The 23,689-nt window shown below is 45.9% G+C and overlaps 1 protein-coding gene across 2 annotated transcripts in view; it reads left to right on the top strand.

Annotated features, from left to right (window-relative positions):
- RASL10B (RAS like family 10 member B) overlaps nt 1-23,689 on the top strand; it is a 172,599-nt gene that overhangs the window by 125,792 nt on the left and 23,118 nt on the right. Inside the window, exons 2-4 of one of the 2 annotated variants that reach the window (XM_073665455.1) lie at nt 3,204-3,656; nt 10,689-10,818; nt 12,065-12,411. In XM_073665455.1, the coding sequence (XP_073521556.1) occupies nt 12,196-12,411 (216 nt within the window). In that variant the 5' untranslated portion in view covers nt 3,204-3,656; nt 10,689-10,818; nt 12,065-12,195. The remainder of the gene's footprint in view (nt 1-3,203; nt 3,657-10,688; nt 10,819-12,064; nt 12,412-23,689) is intronic. The other variant, XM_073665454.1, reaches the window with a different exon arrangement.

Here is a 23,689-nt window from a genome sequence, read left to right as displayed (position 1 = left end):
GCCGTACCTGCCTGCTTATCTACCCGGACCACCCGCCAGCCTTCCTGCCGTGCTCATCCACTGTTCCGGTCAGTTCCTGTCATCTGACCCGTGGGAGTCACCTGCTCTCACACAAGGTCGGTCCCAGAGTGGCACCTCGTCCACCTGCCCAGTCCCTCCCTGGTTCACGGAGTCGACTAAGCCTCCGTGTGACCTGAGTCAGGCCGAGTAGGCACTTAGTCTTGCCCCTCTGGTCCCTCCTTGCACCGAAGCACAGAGGTTCCACCACCCCGACCCGTAACAGTCTGCAGTCACTCTATGTGCATTCGTGCATCTAGTCGGGAAGTGACTGTAAGTATGAGGTTACATGACCGCCTGTTCGCATCGGGAATAAGGAAGAATGGAGGTTTTGGTAACCTGTGGTCACATAGAGTGACTGGAATCAGGGTCTTTATTACTACTTTACGTTGCCCTTAAATAGGGCAGAATAAAGATAGAAACAACTTCTTACAGTTATATGATATTTTACCTAACATTGGAAAATATCTATGTAATAATCAAGCTGTTTTGATCTCATGACTGTGGTGACTGCTGAGAAGTGATCTCTACAGAACAGGAAGTATCAGTCTATTGTCAGGCTCACTGAGTGAAAACTGCAACATTTCAGGATTTTTTTTTTTAATAGATAGCTGTACCTGCCTATTGCTGGCAGACTCGTAGACAATGAGTCAAGTGGAAACGCTTATGTGTGCATGCCACTTCATTCATTGCAAACACAGCTATGAAGAACGGGGCACCCTGAGGCACCCATTTTTGGGATTGATGGACGTCCCAGAAGTGGGGACCGAAATAATCCAACATTTCATCCCTATCCCGTGGATAGGTGATTTAGTCTCATTAGTGGGAAAACCCATTTAACTGACCTGCACTGCTTTGCTTCTACCCTATTGCACTGTTGCCTGCTACAATTAGAAGTCAGTTCTGTAACTCAGTATCTCTTTCTTAAAAGCTGGCAAGTAAAATGTAAATGTAACAGAGCTATTTATATTGGATGTCAGAACTTGTATTGTTTTGGGCTACAATACTACACTGTTTTATCTCTTTTGTAACGCTACATGACATTGTCAGGTAGATGTGCAGTATAGACTTAGATACACTGTGGTAAGTTGTATTTGTACAAAATTGTGAATAAGGTGATCATCCAGCAGGCGTCTTGTTAGTAGTAAAATCTAGAAAATTTCAGTCCAGCTTAGCCACCAAAATCCAATTAAGAATTACCGACCAACTGTTGTGTACTTCCTGTTTGTGTTCCATTTTGGCTCTTCTTTCGTCTGTAATGAAATCATCATGTTCTTGCGTTTATGTGGGCTTTGAGCTGTGACTGTGAAAAGCTGTCACGTCTCGCTTTAAGTGACCTGGCATCAGCCATCAGTGACCTGACTCCATTCTTTGCCAGCGAACCAGAGCCCAGAATGTGGTATTTACTGAATGACAAAGCTGTACATGTAATTTCCAATATATTATTATCCTACTCGGCGCAGTGTTTCCAGTGATTAAAAAGTGTTTCAGCTATATTACAGCACACACAGATGATGACTTACAAAAATGAATCTGGCTAATGTCAATGCTCTTCCATATTTAATCTATAAATGCAGATTACTTGGATTTAGTTTGTTGTGTAATCATAGTTACTATTGTATAATGTTTCAAGTCCTTTTCATTTTCACATTTTATTAAATATTAAAAACAATTGCAATTAGGTTGCAAAAACTAGGAAATCCAACAGTCTGCTGTTTAAATATACACATCAAATATTTAAAAAGAATGTCTTATCAGAAAATGACTAATTTTTAAATGCTTTTTTTCTTAAAACATTTTTTAACATGTTAAAGGGAATCTCTCAACATGTTTTTGCTGTTTAATCTGAGAGCAGCATGATGTAGGGGCAGAGACTCTGATTTTATTTAAACTACAACAAGCAGCCTATTAAGTGACACATCACTGGAATCAGTGTTTTATCAGCAGGAGATTATCACTAGAAGAATAGTTGCCTTGTGCTGCTCTGTGTAACCCCGCCCCCACCACCGATTGCCAATGTACAGTGTAGTACACACGATTCATCGAACAGGTAGTATATTTTACCCCAACAGGGGAGTCATATATGTAATAATCATTAAGTATCCCAATTAAAACTACCAGAGTATGGACTTAATGCAGGCTAAATCGTGAAATTAACACAAACCAGCAAAAGAACGAAAACGATCAATAAGCCTTCAATTAGTATAGAAAAATATCAAAGTTTATTAGGAATAATAACAGGCATAATTGGGGGTAGGGTACAAGGTCAACGGTAATGAACCCTAAACACACAGCTCCACGTGATACATTATAAAATATATTATAGCAAGTTGCAGATATATTCTAACAGCCTAATACATTGAATTTATATCATAGATAATGTCATATATCAATGTGCCCTTCATAGTAAATTATGTAATATGTCAGACTTGCTGACATCAATGGTCATATATCAGCAGTATAGAGTCCATAGAGGCCCCGTCTATACTAGTACATACCAGGAAATCACAGGAGGATCATAAGAACAAATAGCCAGAACACAAGGGCAGTGATGAAGAGCTGCACACGTGGAGCTGTAGCCCCGACGCGCGTTTCGGTTTCCCTTCATCAGGGGAAACCGAAACGCGCGTCAGGGCATATTAATATGTTTAGGGTTCATTACCGTTGCACTTGTACCCTACCCCCAATTATACCTGTTATTATTCCTTTTAGAAATTTTGATATTTTTCTATACTAATTGAAGGCTTATTGATCGTTGTTGTTCTTTTGCTGGTCAATGTACAGTGTGCACAGAAAGACACCAATCAGTGGTGTGGGGGCGGTGTTATACACAGTAATACATTAAGAAAACTGGTAGATCTACTTTAGACAAAATTGTTATTTTAGCAAAACTACACTAAGCAGCTCAGTAAGTGACACATCACTGGAATTAGGTCCTCTTTCTCTACGTCATGCTGCGCTCAGATTACATAGCAAAAACCTGGTGACAGATTCCCTTTAAAGCAAGTTTGCAAACCAAACCGACAGTATGAACTAATTACATAACTTTGTAGGGGATTTGCACTAAGAAAGAATTCACATTCAGTGACTATTTGCATGTCTGTAGTTGGTGCTTAAATTTGAAATGATATTTTTTCTCTCCTCAGGAAGAACTTTTGGTCCTTCACATATACCTTTAGAACAGGAAAGAGGCCAAAAATGCTGAAGTATTAATTTATCTGATAAATCCATATGTGTCGATCAGCCTGCAACATACAAAAGGAAAAAATCTTTCTGACACTCAGTGTCAAAAGTGTAAGGAGACATGGAAAAGGTATTTCACAGTCATATTCAGAAATAATAGAGGACTGCACTACTATGCAAAAATAGTGGTATAAAAGACTTCTTAAGACTTTTTAAGACTTCTTGATGATCTGCTGAGTCATACTGAAAATCTCCTGTATGACATTTTACATTGCTTCTAAAGTGGAGAAAATCGTGTACTCTCTTGACAGCAAGATCCTTTGCCATATTTAATAAGAATTTCCCATTTTCTGAAAGTCACTCATCTGCTGACCATCTAGGATTATTGTCACTAGTTTACAGTAATATTTGCAATGGTGAGTACACATTTTAATTTTATCTTTGTATATTTATTTTGTTTAAAGAGGTTGTCCACTCCTTTTTGATTGATGACCTATTGATTTGAATAGGAGGCGGATGTGCAGTAGTCTTCGGCAGCCATTACCAGAAGATGGAGCAGGCAAGTTAGAACTTTCTGCCAGCAGCCGTCGCTGCCGACGCCAGTGTCGGGTGTCGCACCCCGGCCGATCAGACATTGATGATAGGTCACCAATCAAAAAGTAGTGGACAACCCCTTTAACTTCATTAAATTGTCGAATAGATCTGTACATAGAAATTGTACAGGACCAAAACCTCAGAATGAATCACATTTCCATTGAGAACTGCACCAAATATAATTTACCACCGTACCAAATTCCACTGTTCCTATTCTATGTCTAAAGATCTTTGTCTATCTGTACACCGCGTTTCAAGTTATTATGCAAATGCTATTTTTCTCACACATTTTATTGAATAAACCTTCCAATGATATTAGTATTTATGTCAAAACTCAAAAACTCAAAATGCACTGTTCCAAATTATTATGCACAACAGAGTTTCCAAACATTTTATAGGTTATAAAGAACTGAAAATTATCATTTGTTGAATTTGCGGCATTAAGAGGTCACATTTACTGAAATCACAAGCTTTTTCAATCAAAAACATCTTAACAGGCCAAGGTACATGGTAACATAGAACGCCTTCTTTGATATTGCATTCAAAATTCTTGCATCCATTGAACTTGTGAGTTGTTGGATAGTTTCTGCTTTAATTGCTTTGCAAGATGTCAGAATAGCCTCCCAGAGCAGCTGTTTTGATGTGAACTGCCTCCCACCTTCATAGATCTCTTGCTTGAGGATACTCCAAAGGTTCTCAATAGGGTTGGGGTCAGGGGAGGATGGTGGCCACACCATGAGTTTCTCTCTTTTTATGTCCATAGTAGCCAATGACTAATGAGGTATTTTTTACAGCATGAGATGGTACATTGTCATGAATGAAGATGATTTTGCTATGGATAGCACGGTTGTTCTTTTTGTACCATGGAAGATCATTTCCACACCTTCAGGGACCCTAAAGGTGTGTACCAGCTCTCTGGATGATTCTGTCCAATAACATGACTCTGCCACCTCCTGGCTGACATCGCAGCCTTGTTGGGTTGTTGGGACATGGTGGCCATCCACCAATCATCCACTACTCCATCCACCTTCATCAATCAAGTTGAGACAGCACAGCACTCATCAATAAACAAGTAGAAAGCAAAGGGTGCTTCCAGCCAGGGCTGTGGAGACGGAGTTGTGGAGTCGGAGTCGGAGCCCATTTGGGTGGAGTCGGAGTTGGTATAAAATGGATCAACTTGGACTCCTAAAATATATAATAAATTGGGTAGAGTAGTTCAATGCAGTTTGTGGGGAATATTTTTTCATAAGAATTTGGGAAAGTTATGAAATGTCCTATAAATGTCTGTCCTATTCCTGATCTAAGGGGCTAGACTTTTAGCTGAAATTAATCTTTGCTACAGAAAAATTTATCACTTAAACATGAGCCATGTATGAGGGAGTCGGAGTCGTGGAGTCGGAGTTGGAGTTGGTGTCATGGAAATTGAGGAGTCGAAGTCGGAGGTTAAGCTTACCGACTCCACAGCCCTGCTTCCAGCTTACCCAGACTCTTGGTGTGTTGGAAGCACGGATTCCAATGGACCGTTTGTGATACAAATATGTAGAAAAAGATCCAGCTTCCTCAAATTTTCCAAAATTTATTTAGAAAAATGCATTGAAAACAACATGATGTTTGCATTCAGAGCAACGCGTTTCAAACGCATGCAGCGTTCTTAATCAAAGCTACAAATAGACTGAGCCTAATAATTTTTGCTGGCATGCAGTCACTACTAGAGGAGTTAACTACACTTGTATTTATGTAAGGAATACTCCACCCAATGGGAGGTGAATAGTTCTCTAAGCCGTAAACTGTGGTGGCTGTAGGTGGTGGCTAGGATACAGAAGCAGGAAAGTGGTTCTCTGTGCTTCATGGCATTCTTGTGCCCTTGCTCTATGGTATGTGTATAATCAAGTCTTTGATAACTATGCCAATTTATAGTATCATCCTACTTAAACCAATTTGAGAACCTAGAATTTATTGCTCTTATTTAAAGGAACCTATCAGCACACTTTTACACATTGAAGTAGTAGTATGGGTTCATGGGCACCTGGCCCTTAATAAAAATAAAACCTTTTTTGTAGAGATCCTTTGTGCCAGTCATAAGAAATCTAGCATAGAGGAACATATTCAAATCAGGCTAGAAGTGCACAGAAGGAGTGTTACTGCACTTAGAAGGAGCAGTCCAAGTGCATTGACATGCCCCCAGTGCACTGACATGCCCCCAGTGCACAGATTTACAGGCTAGACTTGACTGACGAATTGGATCTTACAAAAAATGTACCATTTATAGAGTGAGACAAGTGCTTACATAGCTACTAGTCATTACTCCCATAAGTAAATACATGTTGACAGGTTACCCTTAAAAATTTTTTTTGCTTTTAATAACTCTATATTTTTTACAACAGTATCTCCCAATGTAAAAAGGCATTTGGCTTGTTTTATCTACATGTTTTGATTGAACCCACGGTTCAGGCAGCATGTATCAGCTGTCAGGTTCTCTATAAATGCACGTAATTGGGGCTAAAATTCATTTTTGAAATTGGGCTTCAGTAAAAATTTTCCACCCTTTGGACTCTGTGTTGCAATACCTATTGCTGGCTACAGAATGAGTTAACTGAGAATCCATCAGTCAGCACACTATGACAGTCTGACATGGAGTTCATAACACTTTTATCTGTCTGTTCCCAAGCTCCACTGATCTGATTTATGACAACAGACCACATCATAGTTGAATGTGCTGGGAAATAAAGAGCCTATAAGGGCATGGGCACTCAGTCTGAAAATGCACTTAAAAATGCTAAAAAGAATGAATATGCAGAGCAATGGCAAAACTACATGATGTGCATTTGTTCAGTAATTTTTCTCTTCTTTTAACTGCTTCAGACTTCAAAAGCCATGAAACTACTAAAAGAGAGTGACTAGTTTATATAAACAGTTAAAAAAGACACTGGTAGCAAATACCCCACAAAATCTACCAAAAAAAAGCTAAAAAGACGCTTCAGAAAATACACCACTGGTGTTTCCCAAAAGCATCTTCTGCTTGAAAAACTCAGTGGGTGCTAAAAGACGTTGTGTGCACATACCCTTAAGGCCAAATGGTGCAAAAATTTTAACAAAGCCCAATTGCAAAAATGAGTTTTAGTCTCATATGCATGCATTTAATAATAAAAATAAGCATAGAAGTACAAAAAAAAGATATTGTCCCTAGAGGTGGACAAACCCCTTAAGCTTCCCCAGCATTATCCTTCAAAGGACTTAAAGGGGTGGTCCGGTACTTAAAATGTTGTTTCTAAATATCTGTCTTTACACATTAACCACTTTTTTAATTAGCTTTATCATAAAATGCCCTACAATTCTCCCTATCTAGATAGTCCCTAAATATTTTTTCTTTTTCACTTCCGTTCCTGTGACTCCTCTCAAACTTGACGTCACAGGAGGATGGGGCTGCACTCACTTCCCTGCAGTATTCATCACCCCTCCTGAAACAGGACATCTTCAGATGGCAACAATGCAAGAAACTGTAGTAAGTAACTTCAGCGCTGCTTCCTGATGATGCTCTGTCCCAGGAGGGGTGAAAGACGCTGCGGAGAAGTGAGTGCAGCCCCAGCCTCCTCTCAAATGAAACATGACAGGAAGTGTAGTAAACAAAACATATTTAGATATTACCATGAAAGGGAGAAGTGTAGGGAATTTTATAATAAAGCTAATTACAAAAGTGGTTAGGGTGTAAAAATAGATATTTAGAAAGGACATTTTAGGTGCCGGACCACCCCTTTAAGGATAGACACACACATTAGATGTTTGGCTGATCTCACTGAAATCGATGCCTTTGGCTGACTAGTGTCTAATGATCTTTAGGGTCAGCGCACATTATAGCTAATTTAAGTGAGTTTAGAGCTTATTATACATATGGTATTGTATAGTACAGGGACTAATGATGTTGGATTGCCTTTTTCCTTCACTAACTAATGTATTTTGCATTTACTTATGATGAAAAGATGTTGGAAGATTTTTAACAAATCTCACTCAGCCAAACCAGAGCTCACACTTTACACTGACGAGGGGCAGTACCACGAAACAGTGTCTGCAAATTGAGTTTCTGGTTTTGGCTTTTATCCTATGTCATGTGACAAGACTCGTTAAAGGGCCGATATTTACTTTTAGGATTGCTACTTCCTATAGGTGTGTTACGGATCCGGGTGGTGGAACCTCTGTGCTGCGGTGCAAGGAGGGACCCAGAGAGGGGTGACTAAGTATCAACTCAGACCGACCCATGTCGTACGGCGGCTAACGACTCCGTGACCAGGGAGGGACCGAGCAGAGGGACCAGGTGCTACTCTGGGGACGACCTTGTAAGAGAGCAGATGACTCCCACGGGTCAGATGGCTGAGACTGACCGATACTGCAGATGGGCACAGCTGGCAGGCTGACGAGAGGTCCGGGTAGATGAACTGGCAGAGACAGCAGGCGACAGGCGAAAGTCTCTAGGTAGGCTGTCAGGTGGTCACGGCAAGTGACGGGCAGGAGCCTCCGGGTAGGCAGACAGGTGGTCACGGCAAGTGACAGGCGGGAGCCTCCAGGTAGGCTGACAGGTAACAGGCAGGTGCTCCCAGGTAAGCAGGTGGGCGAAGCCCATAGACAGACTGGCAGACTGAGCGGAAAACAGACTGTCGGGCTGGAGAGTAGTCAGGCTGGCGGACTGGACTGATAGTCAGGCTGGCGGGCAGGACTAGTAGTCAGGCTAGCAGCGGGACCGGAGGGCTGAAGCAGAGGTAAGTACACTGTGCATCAACTATTGCTCGGGCACCTCCATTTTGGAGGAGGTGCCTTATATATGGGAGGACCTCCGGCAATTGGCCGGGGACTCCTTAGGAAGGGAGCACGCGCGCCCTAAGCACAGTGCCCGGGAAGCTGCGTGCGCCGGCAGCAGAAGCAGGAAGAGGAGCGCTGGAGGACACCGGGCAGGGAGCGCGGCGGTGAGAGGGACGGCGTTTCTGCCTGGCAGAGGGCAGAGACGCTGATGCTACAAGGTGGCACTAGAGTTCTAGTTCTCTTCCTCTCTGAAGAGACAATTTGCATATTTCCCAGAGGAGCATCGCGGCTTAAAAGTCTCCTCACCTTGACATGCTTAACATGTCACTCTCCACAAGGAGAAACGTTACTCCTTGGATACCAGTCTGACGCCTCTCACCCAGCCAAACCAGACCTCACACTTTGCACTGACGAGGGGCAGTACCCTGAAACATAGTGTCTGCAAATTGAGTTTCTGGTTTTAGCTTTTATCCTATGTCATGTGACAAGACTCGTTACAGGGTCAATATTGACTTTCAGGATTGCTGCTTCCTATAGGTGGCACTAGAGATCTACAGGGTGGGCCATTTATATGGATACACCTAAATTTAAATGGGAATGGTTGGTGATATCAACTTCCTGTTTGTGGCACATTAGTATATGGGAGGGGGGAAACTTTTCCAGATGGGTGGTGACCATGGTGGCCATTTTGAAGTCGGCCATTTTGGATCCAACTTTATTTTTTTCAATGGGACGAGGGTCATGTGAAACATCAAACTTATTGAGAATTTCATAAGAATAACAATGGCGTGCTTGGTTTTAATGTAACTTTATTCTTTCATGAGTTTTTTACAAGTTTATGACCACTTATAAAATGTGTTCAAAGTGCAGCCCATTGTGTTGGATTGTCAATGCAACCCTCTTCTCCCACTCTTGACACACTGATAGCAACACCACAGAAGAAATGCTAGCACAGGCTTCCAGTATCCGTTGTTTCAGATGCTGCATATCTCGTATCTCGTACTCTTTCCATAGTAAAGTATCTACCTGATCTATGTTTTCTTGGCCTGAAGAAGTTTGGAAATCAGAGGTCTAGGCATTCCTCTGTGAACTAAACACAGCAGTAGAAAAAATATCTCGTCATTTACTCCAGGTGTATTGTTCCTATTTGTACTGACACACTGTAAAATCTACAACTCTATGAAAGTAGGTCAATTCGGGTTTTTTTCAGCCTTCAAATGTAAGCAAGAATGTTTCCATTCACAAACAGCAAGCATATATAAATCTTGAATGTGTTGAGAAATTACTAGAGTTGATGCAGATTGATTTGGATAATACGGTCTAAACGCCACGTCGGTAATATGTGGTCGCTAGAAGGTAGCCCTGAGAACCCCCTCTTACCGGATGGCATCCTTGACTTTTCTTTTTATTAGCCTGCCTGGTCCAACATCATCATTGTAGTGTGACACACATATGATGTGACACCAGGCTAGCTAATCAAAAGAAGAACCACAGATACTTTCAGGTAAGAGGCAGTTCTCAGGGCTCCCATCCAGCTGCCACTAAGTACTGTCGATTCACACCAACTGTAGAAATGACTACTCTCTACTTTTCACCAGGGGTGAGTTTTAGAACAAAACTAGGACATCAATAACCAGAGACACCAATCTGTGGACAGATCTGTTTTTATAATATGTGTAAAAATGGTTAACCTACCGGATTATAATGCAGGTGTGTTTAGCACAATCATGTTATTAAGGAACATAGCTCAATAGTTTGACTTCAATTAGGGTACATTCACACGACTGTATTTTCAATGTGAGTACTGCCCGAAAAAAAACCCTGACTGTTTAGATGAGTTTTTTTCACAAACTGAATGTCCATGTGAAAAAAATTACAGAATGCTCTAGTTTCTTCTGTATTTTGTATGACACTCACCTATTCAAGTTTATGGGTGCGCAAAAATAAAATCAGATCCCATATAGATCATCCAGATAGCATCCGATTATTACGAATATATTGCATTTATTGACATAGGAAACTGTATTTAGCCCCTCCACTTGCGTCTGATCTTTGAATGACAGGTCACTGTTGAGCTATCAAACAGAGCAGTCAGCTTATTCACAGACCAGAGACGGCCGGAGGGGCTGGAGAATCACAGACAGAGAGGAGAAGACCCAGGCACAGCCCGGCCCCTGTGCACCGAAATCTACGGTAATTAGCAGAAAACTTCAAATGGTGATTAATGAACCACAAAGCAGATCTCTTCATCGGAGGTATCAACTAGTCTGTATCGCAGCGCCATTACAGCCATGTATTTTCTTTACATGCAACTGAATGCAAAAACCAAACTTTTTATTTTATTTGGACATAGTTAGAAATAAACTCCTAAAGTACATTTTATTATAAGGTGTTAGGCTGTGTGCCCACTATGCGTTTTTTAAGCGTTTCCGCATCGGCAATTCCGCTTCAGAAGTGCTTAAAAAACGCTTGGTAGAAGGTCTGCAATGTTCCCCAATGATAATCCGCAGCGGAAATTTCCGCAGCATGTGCACAGCACATGCGGATTATCATTGCGGAAAAATCCGCAGCAATACCAATTATTTTGCGTAATCGTGGCGTTTTCGCCGCCATTGACTTGCATTGAATCGCTTAATATCCACATGACTACATGTGCACATGCGGATATTAAGCAATTCAATGTGCGGATGGTACCCGGGTCTGGAGAAGAGGAGACTCTTCTACAGACCCGGGTACCATAGTACTTGTAAAAAAAAAAAAAATCCATTATACTCACCTTCTGATGGCCCCCGGTCTCCTTATCCGATGCGTCCTGGCTCCCCGGCAGCTCGCGATGGTCTAAAAGGACCTGCCATGACGTCATTTAGTCATGTGACGGGTCACGCGATCGCTGACGTCGGCGGTCACGTGACCTGTCACATGACTAAATGACGTCATGGAAGGTCCTTTTACACAACCGCGAGACACCGGGAAGATCGGACACATCGGATAAGGAGACCGGGGGCCATCAGAAGGTGAGTATAATGTTTTTTTATTTTTTACCATTTTTATTCTTTTTTTTTTAACTAACTTGGTCACACTATATAAAATCCATGCCAGTTGAATGGATTTATATAGTGTGACCAAGTTGTCATGCACTTTCCAAGTGATGCTAAAATCGCTTGGCAAGCGCTTGACAACCCGCATGCGAAATCGCATGATCAAAACGCTTCACTTACGCTTGTCCCTGGCAGGAAAAACACATGTAAAATCCGCACGCGTTTTTTCTGCCAGGGAGGTACAGAAACGCTCTGGAAAAATCCAGAGCATTTCTGCATCGTGGGCACTTAGCCTTATACACACAACTACAATAGTCCTACACTTGTATTTTATAAACGTGATTAAATATAAATTTTTCACTTTAGTATGGTAATGATTTTATTTCTTATTGCTTTTACAGCCTCCTTTTCGCCAAGGAGATGCTTCCTGAATGTGGCTGAGCCTGCAGCCTCTGGAATATGCCGCAGTGCAACCATCTTGCCAACGCCACGGACCGTGTGAGGGAATTACCCACCACCGGCCCAGGGAGGCATGGTGACGACCTTCAAGATTGCGGTACTTGGGGCCCAAGGAGTGGGGAAAAGTGCAATTGTGCGTCAGTTCATGTACAACGAGTTCAACGAGAACTGTGTCCCCACCAAATCTCGACGTGTCTTCCTACCAGCTGTTGTCATGAATGGCCATGTCCACGAGCTTCAAATCATGGACTTCCCTCCCATATCATCTTTTCCAGTCAACACCTTACAAGTAAGTATGATTACATGGGTTAGTAACAGGCCTAAGTTTTTTTGGTTTCTTAATTATTGTCATAAACACATTAATTGGCATTAGCCAATCACAGTTGTAATTGAAACCAAAATATCTATGTTGGTGGCCTGAAGGGTTATTCTCATATTATAAAGTGATAGCTAGAATATGCCATCACTTTATGATTGATGGGGTAAAATCACTGGAAACCCCACCAATCCTAAGAATGAATTGGTTGCATTACATGAATGGAGGCTGTGCTACAGCAGATGGCCAAGAGTGCTACCGTGCAGGAAAAAGCAATGAACAGGACACATCCTTAAATAAGCCATGCACCCGCTTCTTTCTCTGGGTTGGATGGAGTCCTAAAGGATGAATCCCCAGTGATCATAAAGTGGTGACATATTTTAGTAATTTGGAAGTATTCTTTTAATTGTGTTTGTTCCATTTTTTATGTTGATTTATTACCTATTATTATGATTATTATTCATTCAAGCATACATCCAATCATGATTTACTGTTCTATTCTGACATTGAGAATGAAAACATGCAAGTGTACTCCAGGTAGTACAGCGCCAAAAGAGTATCATGCATGATTCATATTAATTAGAATGGGACCCATGCATGATACTGTCCACGTGTCGCACTTTTGAGTGGGCCACTGTACTGCCCAGCACGCATCTCCATGTCAGATCGCATGGCAGGTTATAATTGGAGGTAAACATTAAAAAGTTTTGAGTCATTTTTGGAACATTATATTTCTTTGGGTTATGTTCAAGAAAGGGAGTAATATTTCTAAGTTATAATTTATGACTATTCTTTTTCTATTGTTGTAATGTCTAGTATATTGTTTGACACTTTAAAGTATATAATAAAATATAGAAAGTCTACATACATAGCATTTTTATTAGTTTTGTATTTTTGGGGATTCTGTGTAGTGTTTTAGAGGTCAATGGCATTTTAATGAAAATACAGCATGCTCAGGGTAAGGTGTTTTTCTGGCATTTCTCTACAGAACATAAAAAATGGAAAAAAGTACAAACAAAAATATAAAAAAAGGTAAAAAGCCATCAAAAGTGCTTGTAAAAAAAAAAAAACCCTCATTGAACCATTTCAAAATCTGGCGATTTTTAGTTTTTTTGCTCTTTTGTTTTTTCCTCCTGTTCCTTCAAGAGCCATAACTTTTTTTACAATCAACATTGCCATTTAAGGGCTTGTTTTTTGCGGGATCACTTGTAGTTTTGAGTGACACCATCCATTTTTCCATATAATGTACTAAGTAATGGGGAAAAAATCCAAGTAAGGTAAGATGGTGAAAAAAATGCAATTTTGCAATTGTTTTTTGGGTTTTGTTTTTACAGGGTTTATTGTGCTGCAAAAATGACCTGGCAACATGATTCTCCAGGTCAGTACAATTATGGCGATACCAAACTTTTAAGGTTTCTCTTATATTTTAGTTGTTTAAAAAAATGTTTGTCGCCAATATCCTCAGACCCGTAACTTTTTTTTAATTTTTCCGTCGATGGAGCTGTGTGAAGGTGCACCATGCTGCCATATTTTCCGGCTTACCGAGATGACATATTTATCCATACCATTTTGGGCTACATATCACATTTTGATCACTCTTTAAAAAAAATTCAATACAGTTCGGCAACTGAAAAATGGTAATTCTGGCATTTTGTTTTTTTTTCTTTTTGGTGTTTATCGTACTTTTTATATAGTTTTATATTTTGATGGATCTGACTTTTATGTACATGACGATAGCAAATATGTTTATTGTTTTATATTTTTTCATTTTATTTTTGAACAGGGAAAATGGGGGTGATTTAAAATTCTATTTTTTTTTATATTTTTTTTATTCGTTTTAGTCCATTTAAAGGGAACCTGTCATGACAAAAATGCTATTAATCTGCAGGTATGAGGTTAATCTGCAGGTTAATAGCCTTCTGAAGCATTCTGAAGCTGTCGCACTGAAAGTCCAGTTGCCAGTAGGAAATGGACTTTATACCTCCCAGCAGCCTCCGGCTTCCAGTCATGGAGGCGTGGCCGGGGCAGCTTCAGAGTTAATAGTAACCATGCCGTTGGAACTGACTGCCAGAGTCCTAGCCTGTCCTAACCTCTATGACTGAAAGCCAGAGTCTGCCTGGAGGAATAAATCTCATTTCCTCTCTGCAGCCGGGCTTTCAATACGGCAGCCACACAACTTCAGGACACTATTAGCCTGCAGATTAACCCCATATCTGCAGGATAATAGCTTTTTTGACATGACCGATTCCCTTTAAAGGTACCTGATCGCTCATACTATATACTGAAATACTGAAGAATTACAGTATATAATAGAAATTATGTTCTTAGGAGGACTACGATGATAACCTGCCTTCAGCAGGCACCTTGATAACCTATTAGTTCCCCGTGAAGGCATTTAAATGCTGCTGTCAATGATTGACTTCAGCTTTTAAATGGTCAAGTTTTCATGACCAGGTACAGCTGACTCACCCCCTGGGCCGTGGGGCACTCGGATCCGGGCAATAGGGAACGATGGGAGTGGTACTGGCAACCCGGTTCCGTGGCTTAGGGTGGTCAGGCCAGTGGTAGTCCGTTATATTGATTATGTCCGACTACGCCACCCGTGGATTGCGGTTATTAGGAACCGCCGCTGCATGCAGACCGCTGGGGCTGATGAGGTGTGCAGCTATGGTAGTGTGACTCCCCACGGGAAGAGTGCGGCCCCAGGGCAGTATAGTGGATGGTGGGAGTGATGGTAGTGCTGGAGGGGCAAGGAGCACACAGACAACAGGTTGCAGTCCAGGGTCTTTACTAAACAGGTAAACTGACCCACAAACAGTCCCAGCTAGGAGGGGACCTGGATGTCTGAGAGCAACGGGGAAATTGGCCCTGGTCAGGGTGAGGGTGTAGGCCTACCGTGCTTTCTGCGCTCCTTCTGACTATCTCCTCCTGATAGGATAACAGCCCACGTTTTCGAGCTTTCCGTACTTTCTCGCCTGTATGGCCTGCGACGTGGGTTCCTTTCTGCTCCCAGCCTTGTACGGCTTTACTGGTCCCTTCGGTTGTGGCAGGGCCTCCAGGCTTCTTAGGCCAAGGAATGTACAGTCCCTTGCGAACTGGTTCTCTGCTGGGGGATGTGGAATCCTTCCAGCCTCAGACACCAAAGTCTGGTAAAATTAAGTCTTTTCTCTGCCAAGACAGGCTCTCTTCGCCTCTTGTCTCTGGCTGGTGGCTCTCTCCTACTGCCACACTTCCTCTTAGGTGCAATCAACTTTCTGTCCCTGCTCCACTCTGGGACACGTCTCAGAGCTGAGACAGGCAATCCAGTTCTCCCTAACCCTGTCCCCAGTACCAGCTTTTATAGGGGCAGCCTGCTCCCCCTACTGGCCTGAGACAGGAGGCATTGCATGCTAATGTTCCCCTGACCAGAGAACCTCCCCCTTGCTCTCAGACACAGCTTTATTACACTTGTGGCATCCAGGTCAGTGTGACACATTCCCCCCTAGTGAAATTTAGTACTCCGGGACTAAACGGCAAACAAAGACAATATTCATAACAATAAAACATTAATAGACAGACGACGCACAAATTGAGTTCTTTAGGTCACAGTGTGGTCTGTGACCGGGTGTCCATATCACCAAAAACAACGGGAGCCTTAACCAGGTGGGGGTCTGTCCTACCCCAAGTCCTTCACAGTCTTAGTTCATTCCTGGGTTAGGCTCAGAATGCAGTCCACACAAGGTCCCGGTTATAAAAAGTCCATAACCTTTGAGTCCTTACGGTAGCTGCAAGAAACTGAAACACACTATTAATAAACATGCAGGTAACTTTGGCAAACAATTCAACATTTGGCAACAGGGTTATTTACAATTTTTAGTACACTCTATATTCTCCAGCGAGCGGGTATCTGCCCCTTTGTGCTCCTGGTTGACCTCCTTAACCCACTGTCTGGTGGTGGACCAACCTGGCTTTCCCCACTAGCGTTAGGGGTACAGCTACCAGCTGGGTGTACAGGTAGGGCAGGCAGCTGTCTGCGGGTCCTTTGGCTTACCGCAGGCATGGCAGGCTCACTGTCAGCAGAGGGTTGACTCTCCTGGGCTGCTGGTTCAGGCTCTTTTGCCTTTGGAACCGCTTGCTCCTCTTCACCTTCCGGCTCTGGTGTTGGTTGTTGCTGTGCCGGTTGCAGGAAATGCAGGACGGGTACCACTATGGTATCATTTATGCGAGTCCAGGACTGAGGGAACTCTCCGAGAACGGTGCTGATCATTTCTTCCTTGTCCTCTGCGGGTTCAAGGTCACTCTGATCCTCTTCTGCACTACGGAGTTGCTCGGGGCACTTTTTGAGGTGGTCTCTGGAGACGACACTAGTGGTTTCTCCTCCGTCCTTGGTGATTATGCACACCTTTGGGTTGTTGTGGTCAGACTGCAGTACGGTGTAGGGTTCCCTTTCCCACTGGTCGTCCAACTTATGTAGCCTTCTTTTTCGCTTTAGGACTTGCTCACCAGGTTCTAGGGGACTAGCAGGGGCGTGTTGATTGAAGAGTCTTTCTTGCTTCTCTCTCACCTGGGCCAGGCTCTTCTCCACTCTCTCCTGTACCTTCTTGTACTGCAGGCTGGTGCGGTCCTTCCTCCTCAGGTGACAAGGGCCACAGTCTCTGCACCATTTTTCCACAGCTCCTCTCATGCCGACCCAAAAGAACCTTCCTCTTAGTAGGAACTCCAGTTTCTTCCAACCGAAGTGTCCCGCTCTGTCATGGTAAGCCCCCAGGACCATAGCTGCATCTCGCCTTGGGACCACGACTTGCCAGGTCAGCTCGTGCGTCCGGTGGTTGACAATCCTTCTGCACAACTTGCCTTCGTAGAGGAACAGCTTGCTCTTCTCCTTCCATAGCTGCTTGGCTTCCTCTGGGGCATCTGGATCTAGGCGGGCGTCTTCCTGGGTCAGCAGATCTTTCACCAGGCGGACTGCAGGGTCACTATCTTGGGTCTCGGCCCAGCTGTGGTGAGATAGGGGATTCATCATCACAGTTGTTAGATCCTCCTCCTTCACGCGGTGAGAGTGTTGAGCGGCTCCATACCGGTGAAACGCGGGGAGTTCTACCTCCTCCAGCTCTTGTGGGTCTTCGTCACCTTCAGGTAAGTGAGGCATCCTTGATTGGGCGTCCGCGTTGGCGTTGGTTTTTCCTGCCCGGTACTTGATCACGAAGTCATAGTTGGAGAGACGGGCCATCCATTGCTGTTCCAGGGCACCCAGTCTTGCATTGTCCAGGTGTGTCAACGGGTTGTTGTCCGTGTACACGGTGAACTTTGCAGAGGCCAGGTAATGCTTGAAGCGTTCCGTCACGGCCCACACCACCGCCAAGAATTCTAGCTTGAAGGAGCTGTAATTCTCCGGGTTCCTCTCAGTGGGCCTCAGCTTCCGGCTGGCGTACGCGATCACCCGTTCTCTGCCCTGTTGGTTTTGGGACAGTACGGCTCCCAGTCCCACATTACTGGCATCTGTGTGGAGAATGAAAGGCTGGCCATAATCAGGGTAGGCCAGGATCTCGTCCCCTGTGAGGGCCATCTTTAGCTGGCGGAAGGACTCCTCTTCCGGTTTATCCCACTTGAAGGGTGGCTTTTGACTTCTGGACTTGGACTGTCCGATCAGGAGGTCCTGCATAGGAGCTGCCATCTTGGTGAACCCGGGGATGAACCTTCGGTAGTAACCTACCAACCCGAGAAACTGTCTCACCTCTTTGATGTTCGAGGGGCTTGGCCAGCTCTTGATTGCCGTGACCTTGTCAGGGTCGGGGGCCACTCCTTCCGCGCTTACCACGTGCCCTAGGTACTGGACCTTTGGTTTCAGCAGGTGACACTTCGATGGTTTCACCTTCAGGCCATAGCCTGCCAGGGCTTCGAAAACCTCGGCCAGGTGCTTTAGATGGTCCTCGTAGGTTTTCGAATAGACGATCACGTCGTCCAGGTAAAGGAGGACCGTCTCGAAGTTTCGGTGCCCTAGACAGCATTCCATCAGCCACTGGAAGGTCCCTGGTGCGTTGCAGAGCCCGAAAGGCATGCAGTTGAATTCGCTCAGTCCCATCGGGGTGGTGAAGGCGGTCTTCTCCTTGTCAGCCTCTGCCACAGGAACCTGCCAGTACCCGCTAGTAAGGTCCAAAGTAGAAAAGAAGTTAGCAGATTTTAGTGCAGCTAAAGACTCTTCTATTCTAGGCAGCGGATATGCGTCTTTGTGAGTGATACGGTTGATTTGTCTATAGTCCACGCACATTCTCATGGTGCCGTCTTTCTTTTTGACCAGAACCAAAGGGGCTGCCCAGGGGCTACAGCTGTCTCTAATAACCCCAGCTTCTTTCATCTCTCTTAGCATGCCCTTTGCGTTCTGATAATGTGCAGGGGGTACAGGTCTGTGCCTCGCTTTTATTGGTGGGTGGCTCCCGGTGGGGATGTGGTGTTCTATCCCCTTTACTCTGCCGAAGTCTAGCGGGTGCTTACTAAAGACTCTCTCGTACTCCTGTACCACCCGGTAGACTCCTTGTTTTTGGTGCAGGGGAGTGGAGTCAGCACCCACATGGAGTTTCTGGCACCAGTTCTCCTTTTGTTTCTGGGAGCCATTACCCTCCGCCTGTGGAGATGGAGGCAAGGGTTCCACAGCCCTGATAGCTTTGTGTTCGACGACAAACAGTTTGGCGAGTGTAGCGTACCTGGGTAAGTGTACTTCCCTCTCCTCAATGTTGAGGATGCGGACGGGCACCCTCCCATGACGGACATCAACCACCCCCCGGGCTGTCAAAATGGTGGGCCTGCTGTCTGAGTACACGGGTTCTACCATGGCTTGGTAGTCTCTACCTCTCAACCCGATTGCAGTCCGACACCAGATCATCATTTCACTTTTGGGAGGCATGGAAATGGGGAATGGATCACTGAGTCTTACGCTACCGATCTCACCACCAGACAGTTCTACCTGCTGCCGTCTCATCAGGGCTTTTATCTCCTTGTTGAGGACTCTCTGTTGGCTGGAACTAGCATTCACCGCCACCTGTTGTAGAATTACAATTACCTCTGAAAGACCATTTTCAATTATGTTAGTACCCACAGTTATTTTAGGGTGACTTTCATGACGGTCAATGTCCACAATAATCACTCCCTGTGCCGGCAGTTCAACTTTACCAATTTTAATGGTCATCTCCTTGAACCCCATCTGCGGCACGGGTAAGCCATTACTGGGGATGATGCTCAAGTTACTGTCTGGATACCGTGTGATATCAGCATCAGTCCAATACTGCTTAAAAAGTACATAAGGGATTGTGGTTACTTGCGACCCAGTATCCAGCAAGGCGCTCATGGGGATACCGTCCAGCACCACGGGTAAAACCGGGCGCCCCCCAACGTACTTATTACGCCAATTTTAAGGGCCTGGTGATCTTATGCCTGGGGGTTGGCCCTCTGCCCCAGGTTGGACCCGTTTAAATTACAGTACCTGGAAATGTGTCCGGGCTGGTTGCATCGACGGCAAATGGGCTGTCCATCCTCTGCGTAGCGGTCTGTGGGCCTCCCTCGGAACGACGGGATCCTCCTCTGTCGACGCCACGGGACATCCTCCGGACTTGAAGCCAGCTCGATGGGTCTTGACGGGTCCACTTGCAACGCTTGGACGGTCCTGGTCAACGCCGCGACGCTCCTGGTCAGCTCCTGGACTTGGTGGTGCAGGTCTTTCGACGGGGCTTGGTTCAGGGCCTGTGCATCAGCCTCCATGGAGTCCATAGAGGAGGGCGCCGCCTCCTGGTGGTAGGTGATAGCAGGGCGCCGGGGGTTTATAGCGCCACTGGTTGCAGATTCACAGAGCACCCTTATGGCCCTGTCCTTAAATTGGGCAAAGGTCAGGTCGGGGTTCTGAAAGAACATGAGGCGCAGTTGGGCCCTGTGGGCGCTAGACAGCAGACCCTCTATGAATTGTTCTGTTAGCAGTTTATCCGTTTCCTGCACACTGCCAGGGTCAGTTTGTTGAATAGCCCTCAAGGCTTCCTGCAGATTTAGGGCATAGTCTCTGATGCTGTCCTGTGCCCGCTGCTTACATCCATAGAACCTCATTTTAGTCTCAGCGGAGGTACGTGTGTCAAAGGTACCCCGCAGCCAGGCCAGAATACCCTTCACAGTCCTTTTCTCCTCTGTGGGCCATGATTTTACCTCCCTCTGGGCTGCGCCAGTTAACTGCCCTGTTAATATGCTGACCTTCTGTTCCTCTGTCAGGGGGTAAACGTGGAACAAACTCTATAGCCTTTCCTTGAAGTCAGTTAGGGCATGGGGCTCCCCTGAGTATTTGGGCAGCCAGGCCGCTCCAGGGATGTAGGGCAGGGAAAAGGGCATCACCGCTGCTGCAGCTGCGTTGGTGGTAGTGGGGGCCTCTGTGTCCAACATCTTCCTCCCCCCTAGTCAAGCGTGGCCTACCTTCCGACGATCCTCTTCTGTAGGCCGCGGCTCCGCTGCTGCTGCTCTGGACGAGGACCTTGCGTCGCGTCCTGATGACGTCAGCGTCGCTCTCTCTCCCTTCCAGGACCTTGCGCAGCGTCAGTGCATGGGGCGGAGCTTCGGATCTCGCGCGGTTTTGACGTCCACGCCCCTCTTCTTCCCGCGCGGCGTCCTGAAGATGGCGTCCGATGGCGGGAAACAGCTGCGGATGGCGGGAAGACGGCAGAAGACGGCGGGAAACGGTCCAAGATGGCGTCTGATGGCGGGAATCGGCTCCGGATGGCGGGAAACGACTCCACAGGTAAGTTACAAAAGTCTTTTTCAGGCACGCAGTACCCGGTGGTTGCGGGCACGAAATCCTGCCGACTACGCCAAAGCTGACTCACCCCCTGGGCCGTGGGGCACTCGGATCCGGGCAATAGGGAACGATGGGAGTAGTAGTGGCAACCCGGTTCCGTGGCTCAGGGTGGTCAGGCCAGTGGTAGTCCGTTATATTGATTATGTCCGACTACGCCACCCGTGGATTGCGGTTATTAGGAACCGCCGCTGCATGCAGACCGCTGGGGCTGATGAGGTGTGCAGCTATGGTAGTGTGACTCCCCACGGGAAGAGTGCGGCCCCAGGGCAGTATAGTGGATGGTGGGAGTGATGGTAGTGCTGGAGGAGCAAGGAGCACACAGACAACAGGTTGCAGTCCAGGGTCTTTACTAAACAGGTAAACTGACCCACAAACAGTCCCAGCTAGGAGGGGACCTGGATGTCTGAGAGCAACGGGGAAATTGGCCCTGGTCAGGGTGAGGGTGTAGGCCTACCGTGCTTTCTGCGCTCCTTCTGACTATCTCCTCCTGATAGGATAACAGCCCACGTTTTCGAGCTTTCCGTACTTTCTCGCCTGTATGGCCTGCGACGTGGGTTCCTTTCTGCTCCCAGCCTTGTACGGCTTTACTGGTCCCTTCGGTTGTGGCAGGGCCTCCAGGCTTCTTAGGCCAAGGAATGTACAGTCCCTTGCGAACTGGTTCTCTGCTGGGGGATGTGGAATCCTTCCAGCCTCAGACACCAAAGTCTGGTAAAATTAAGTCTTTTCTCTGCCAAGACAGGCTCTCTTCGCCTCTTGTCTCTGGCTGGTGGCTCTCTCCTACTGCCACACTTCCTCTTAGGTGCAATCAACTTTCTGTCCCTGCTCCACTCTGGGACACGTCTCAGAGCTGGGACAGGCAATCCAGTTCTCCCTAACCCTGTCCCCAGTACCAGCTTTTATAGGGGCAGCCTGCTCCCCCTACTGGCCTGAGACAGGAGGCATTGCATGCTAATGTTCCCCTGACCAGAGAACCTCCCCCTTGCTCTCAGACACAGCTTTATTACACTTGTGGCATCCAGGTCAGGGTGACACACAGCCAATACAGCTTTTTCCCTATAGATTACCTTATTTTTCCGCCTTACCAGGCACTCGCCCCCCCCTCCCCCAAATAAAGACACTTCAACCTAGATTATTTTGGATAAATTTGGCCACAGTGGCCATTTTATTAACAAACAAACATTAACATATTAACAATAATATAAAATAAATATGAGTGGAGGGTTCTTGGTGCTAATAGATCCGGCTTTAAAATAAAATAAAGAAATCCAACTGCCATGTTACCCTCAGCCGTGCACCACCAGCTCGAGGGCACCATACTTCCACAGTACGTGAAAGACTAACCAACTAAAAGCTCCCGGGGTAAAACCCCGTCCAGAGCCCCGAACCAAAATGCCAGATCACTCCCATTCAATTTTAAACTGCCTGGAATTTTCACAAATTCCTTCCACCAACAATTCAGTACCAAGTCCAAGAACCCCACCCCCTGCCAAACACGAACAGCCCGGAAACCTCAGGCTTGTGAGTGCCCCAACACCACCAAGGCCCTCTCGATCCCTTCCTGTATCTGTTACGCACACGCCCGGACTGACTGGCATGAGCATGATTAGTGATCCCACTGGACCATGAACTGAGGAGTGCCTGGAGGGGCGTAACTAAGTATCAACTCGGTCCAACCAAGGTCACACAGCGGCTCAGTCGACTCCGTGAACCAGGGAGGAACCGAGCAGAGGGACCAGGTGCTACTCCAGGTCAGACCCCGGTCACAGCTGTTGACCCACACCGGGGAATGCAGGAACAGGCAGGTTGGGCTGACATACAGACAGGTGGGTACTGGCAGGCACAGCTGGTATGCAGACAGGTGTGTATTGGCAGGCACGGCTGGTATGCAGACAGGTGGACACTGGCAGGCACGGCTGGCGTTCAGACACGTTGCCACTGGCAGGCACGGCTGGCATGCAGACAGGCGGGTACTGGCAGGTAGGAACACAGGCAGGATAGGGACCAGTACAGACTGGGACACAGGAACGGAGCCGTAGGTGCGGTGAACAAGCAGAGCAGAGCGAAACCGCAGGTGCGGTGAACAAGCAGAGCGAAACCGCCGGTGCGGTGAACAAGCAGAGTGGAGCAGAGCAAACCCGCAGGTGCGGTGGACAAGCAGAGCAGAGCGAACCCGCAGGTGCGGTGAACAAGCAGAGCAGAGCGAAACCGCAGGTGCGGTGAACAAGCAGAGCAAAACTGCAGGTGCGGTGAACAAGCAGAGCAGAGCGAAACCGCCGGTGCGGTGAACAAGCAGAGCGGAGCAGAGCGAACCCGCAGGTGCGGTGGACAAGCAGAGCGGAGCGAAACCGCAGGTGCGTTGGACAAGCAGAGCAGAGCGAAACCGCAGGTGCGGTGAACAAGCAGAGCAGAGCGAAACCGAAGGTGCGGTGAACAAGCAGAGCAAAACTG

Source organism: Phyllobates terribilis, unplaced genomic scaffold, assembly GCF_046119375.1.
Source record: "Phyllobates terribilis strain yellow unplaced genomic scaffold, ASM4611937v1 Scaffold_2__4_contigs__length_985480577, whole genome shotgun sequence".
NCBI lineage: Eukaryota > Metazoa > Chordata > Amphibia > Anura > Dendrobatidae > Phyllobates > Phyllobates terribilis.
The sequence above is the reverse complement of the archived record's forward strand: the minus strand, read 5'-3'. Positions and strand labels throughout refer to the sequence as shown.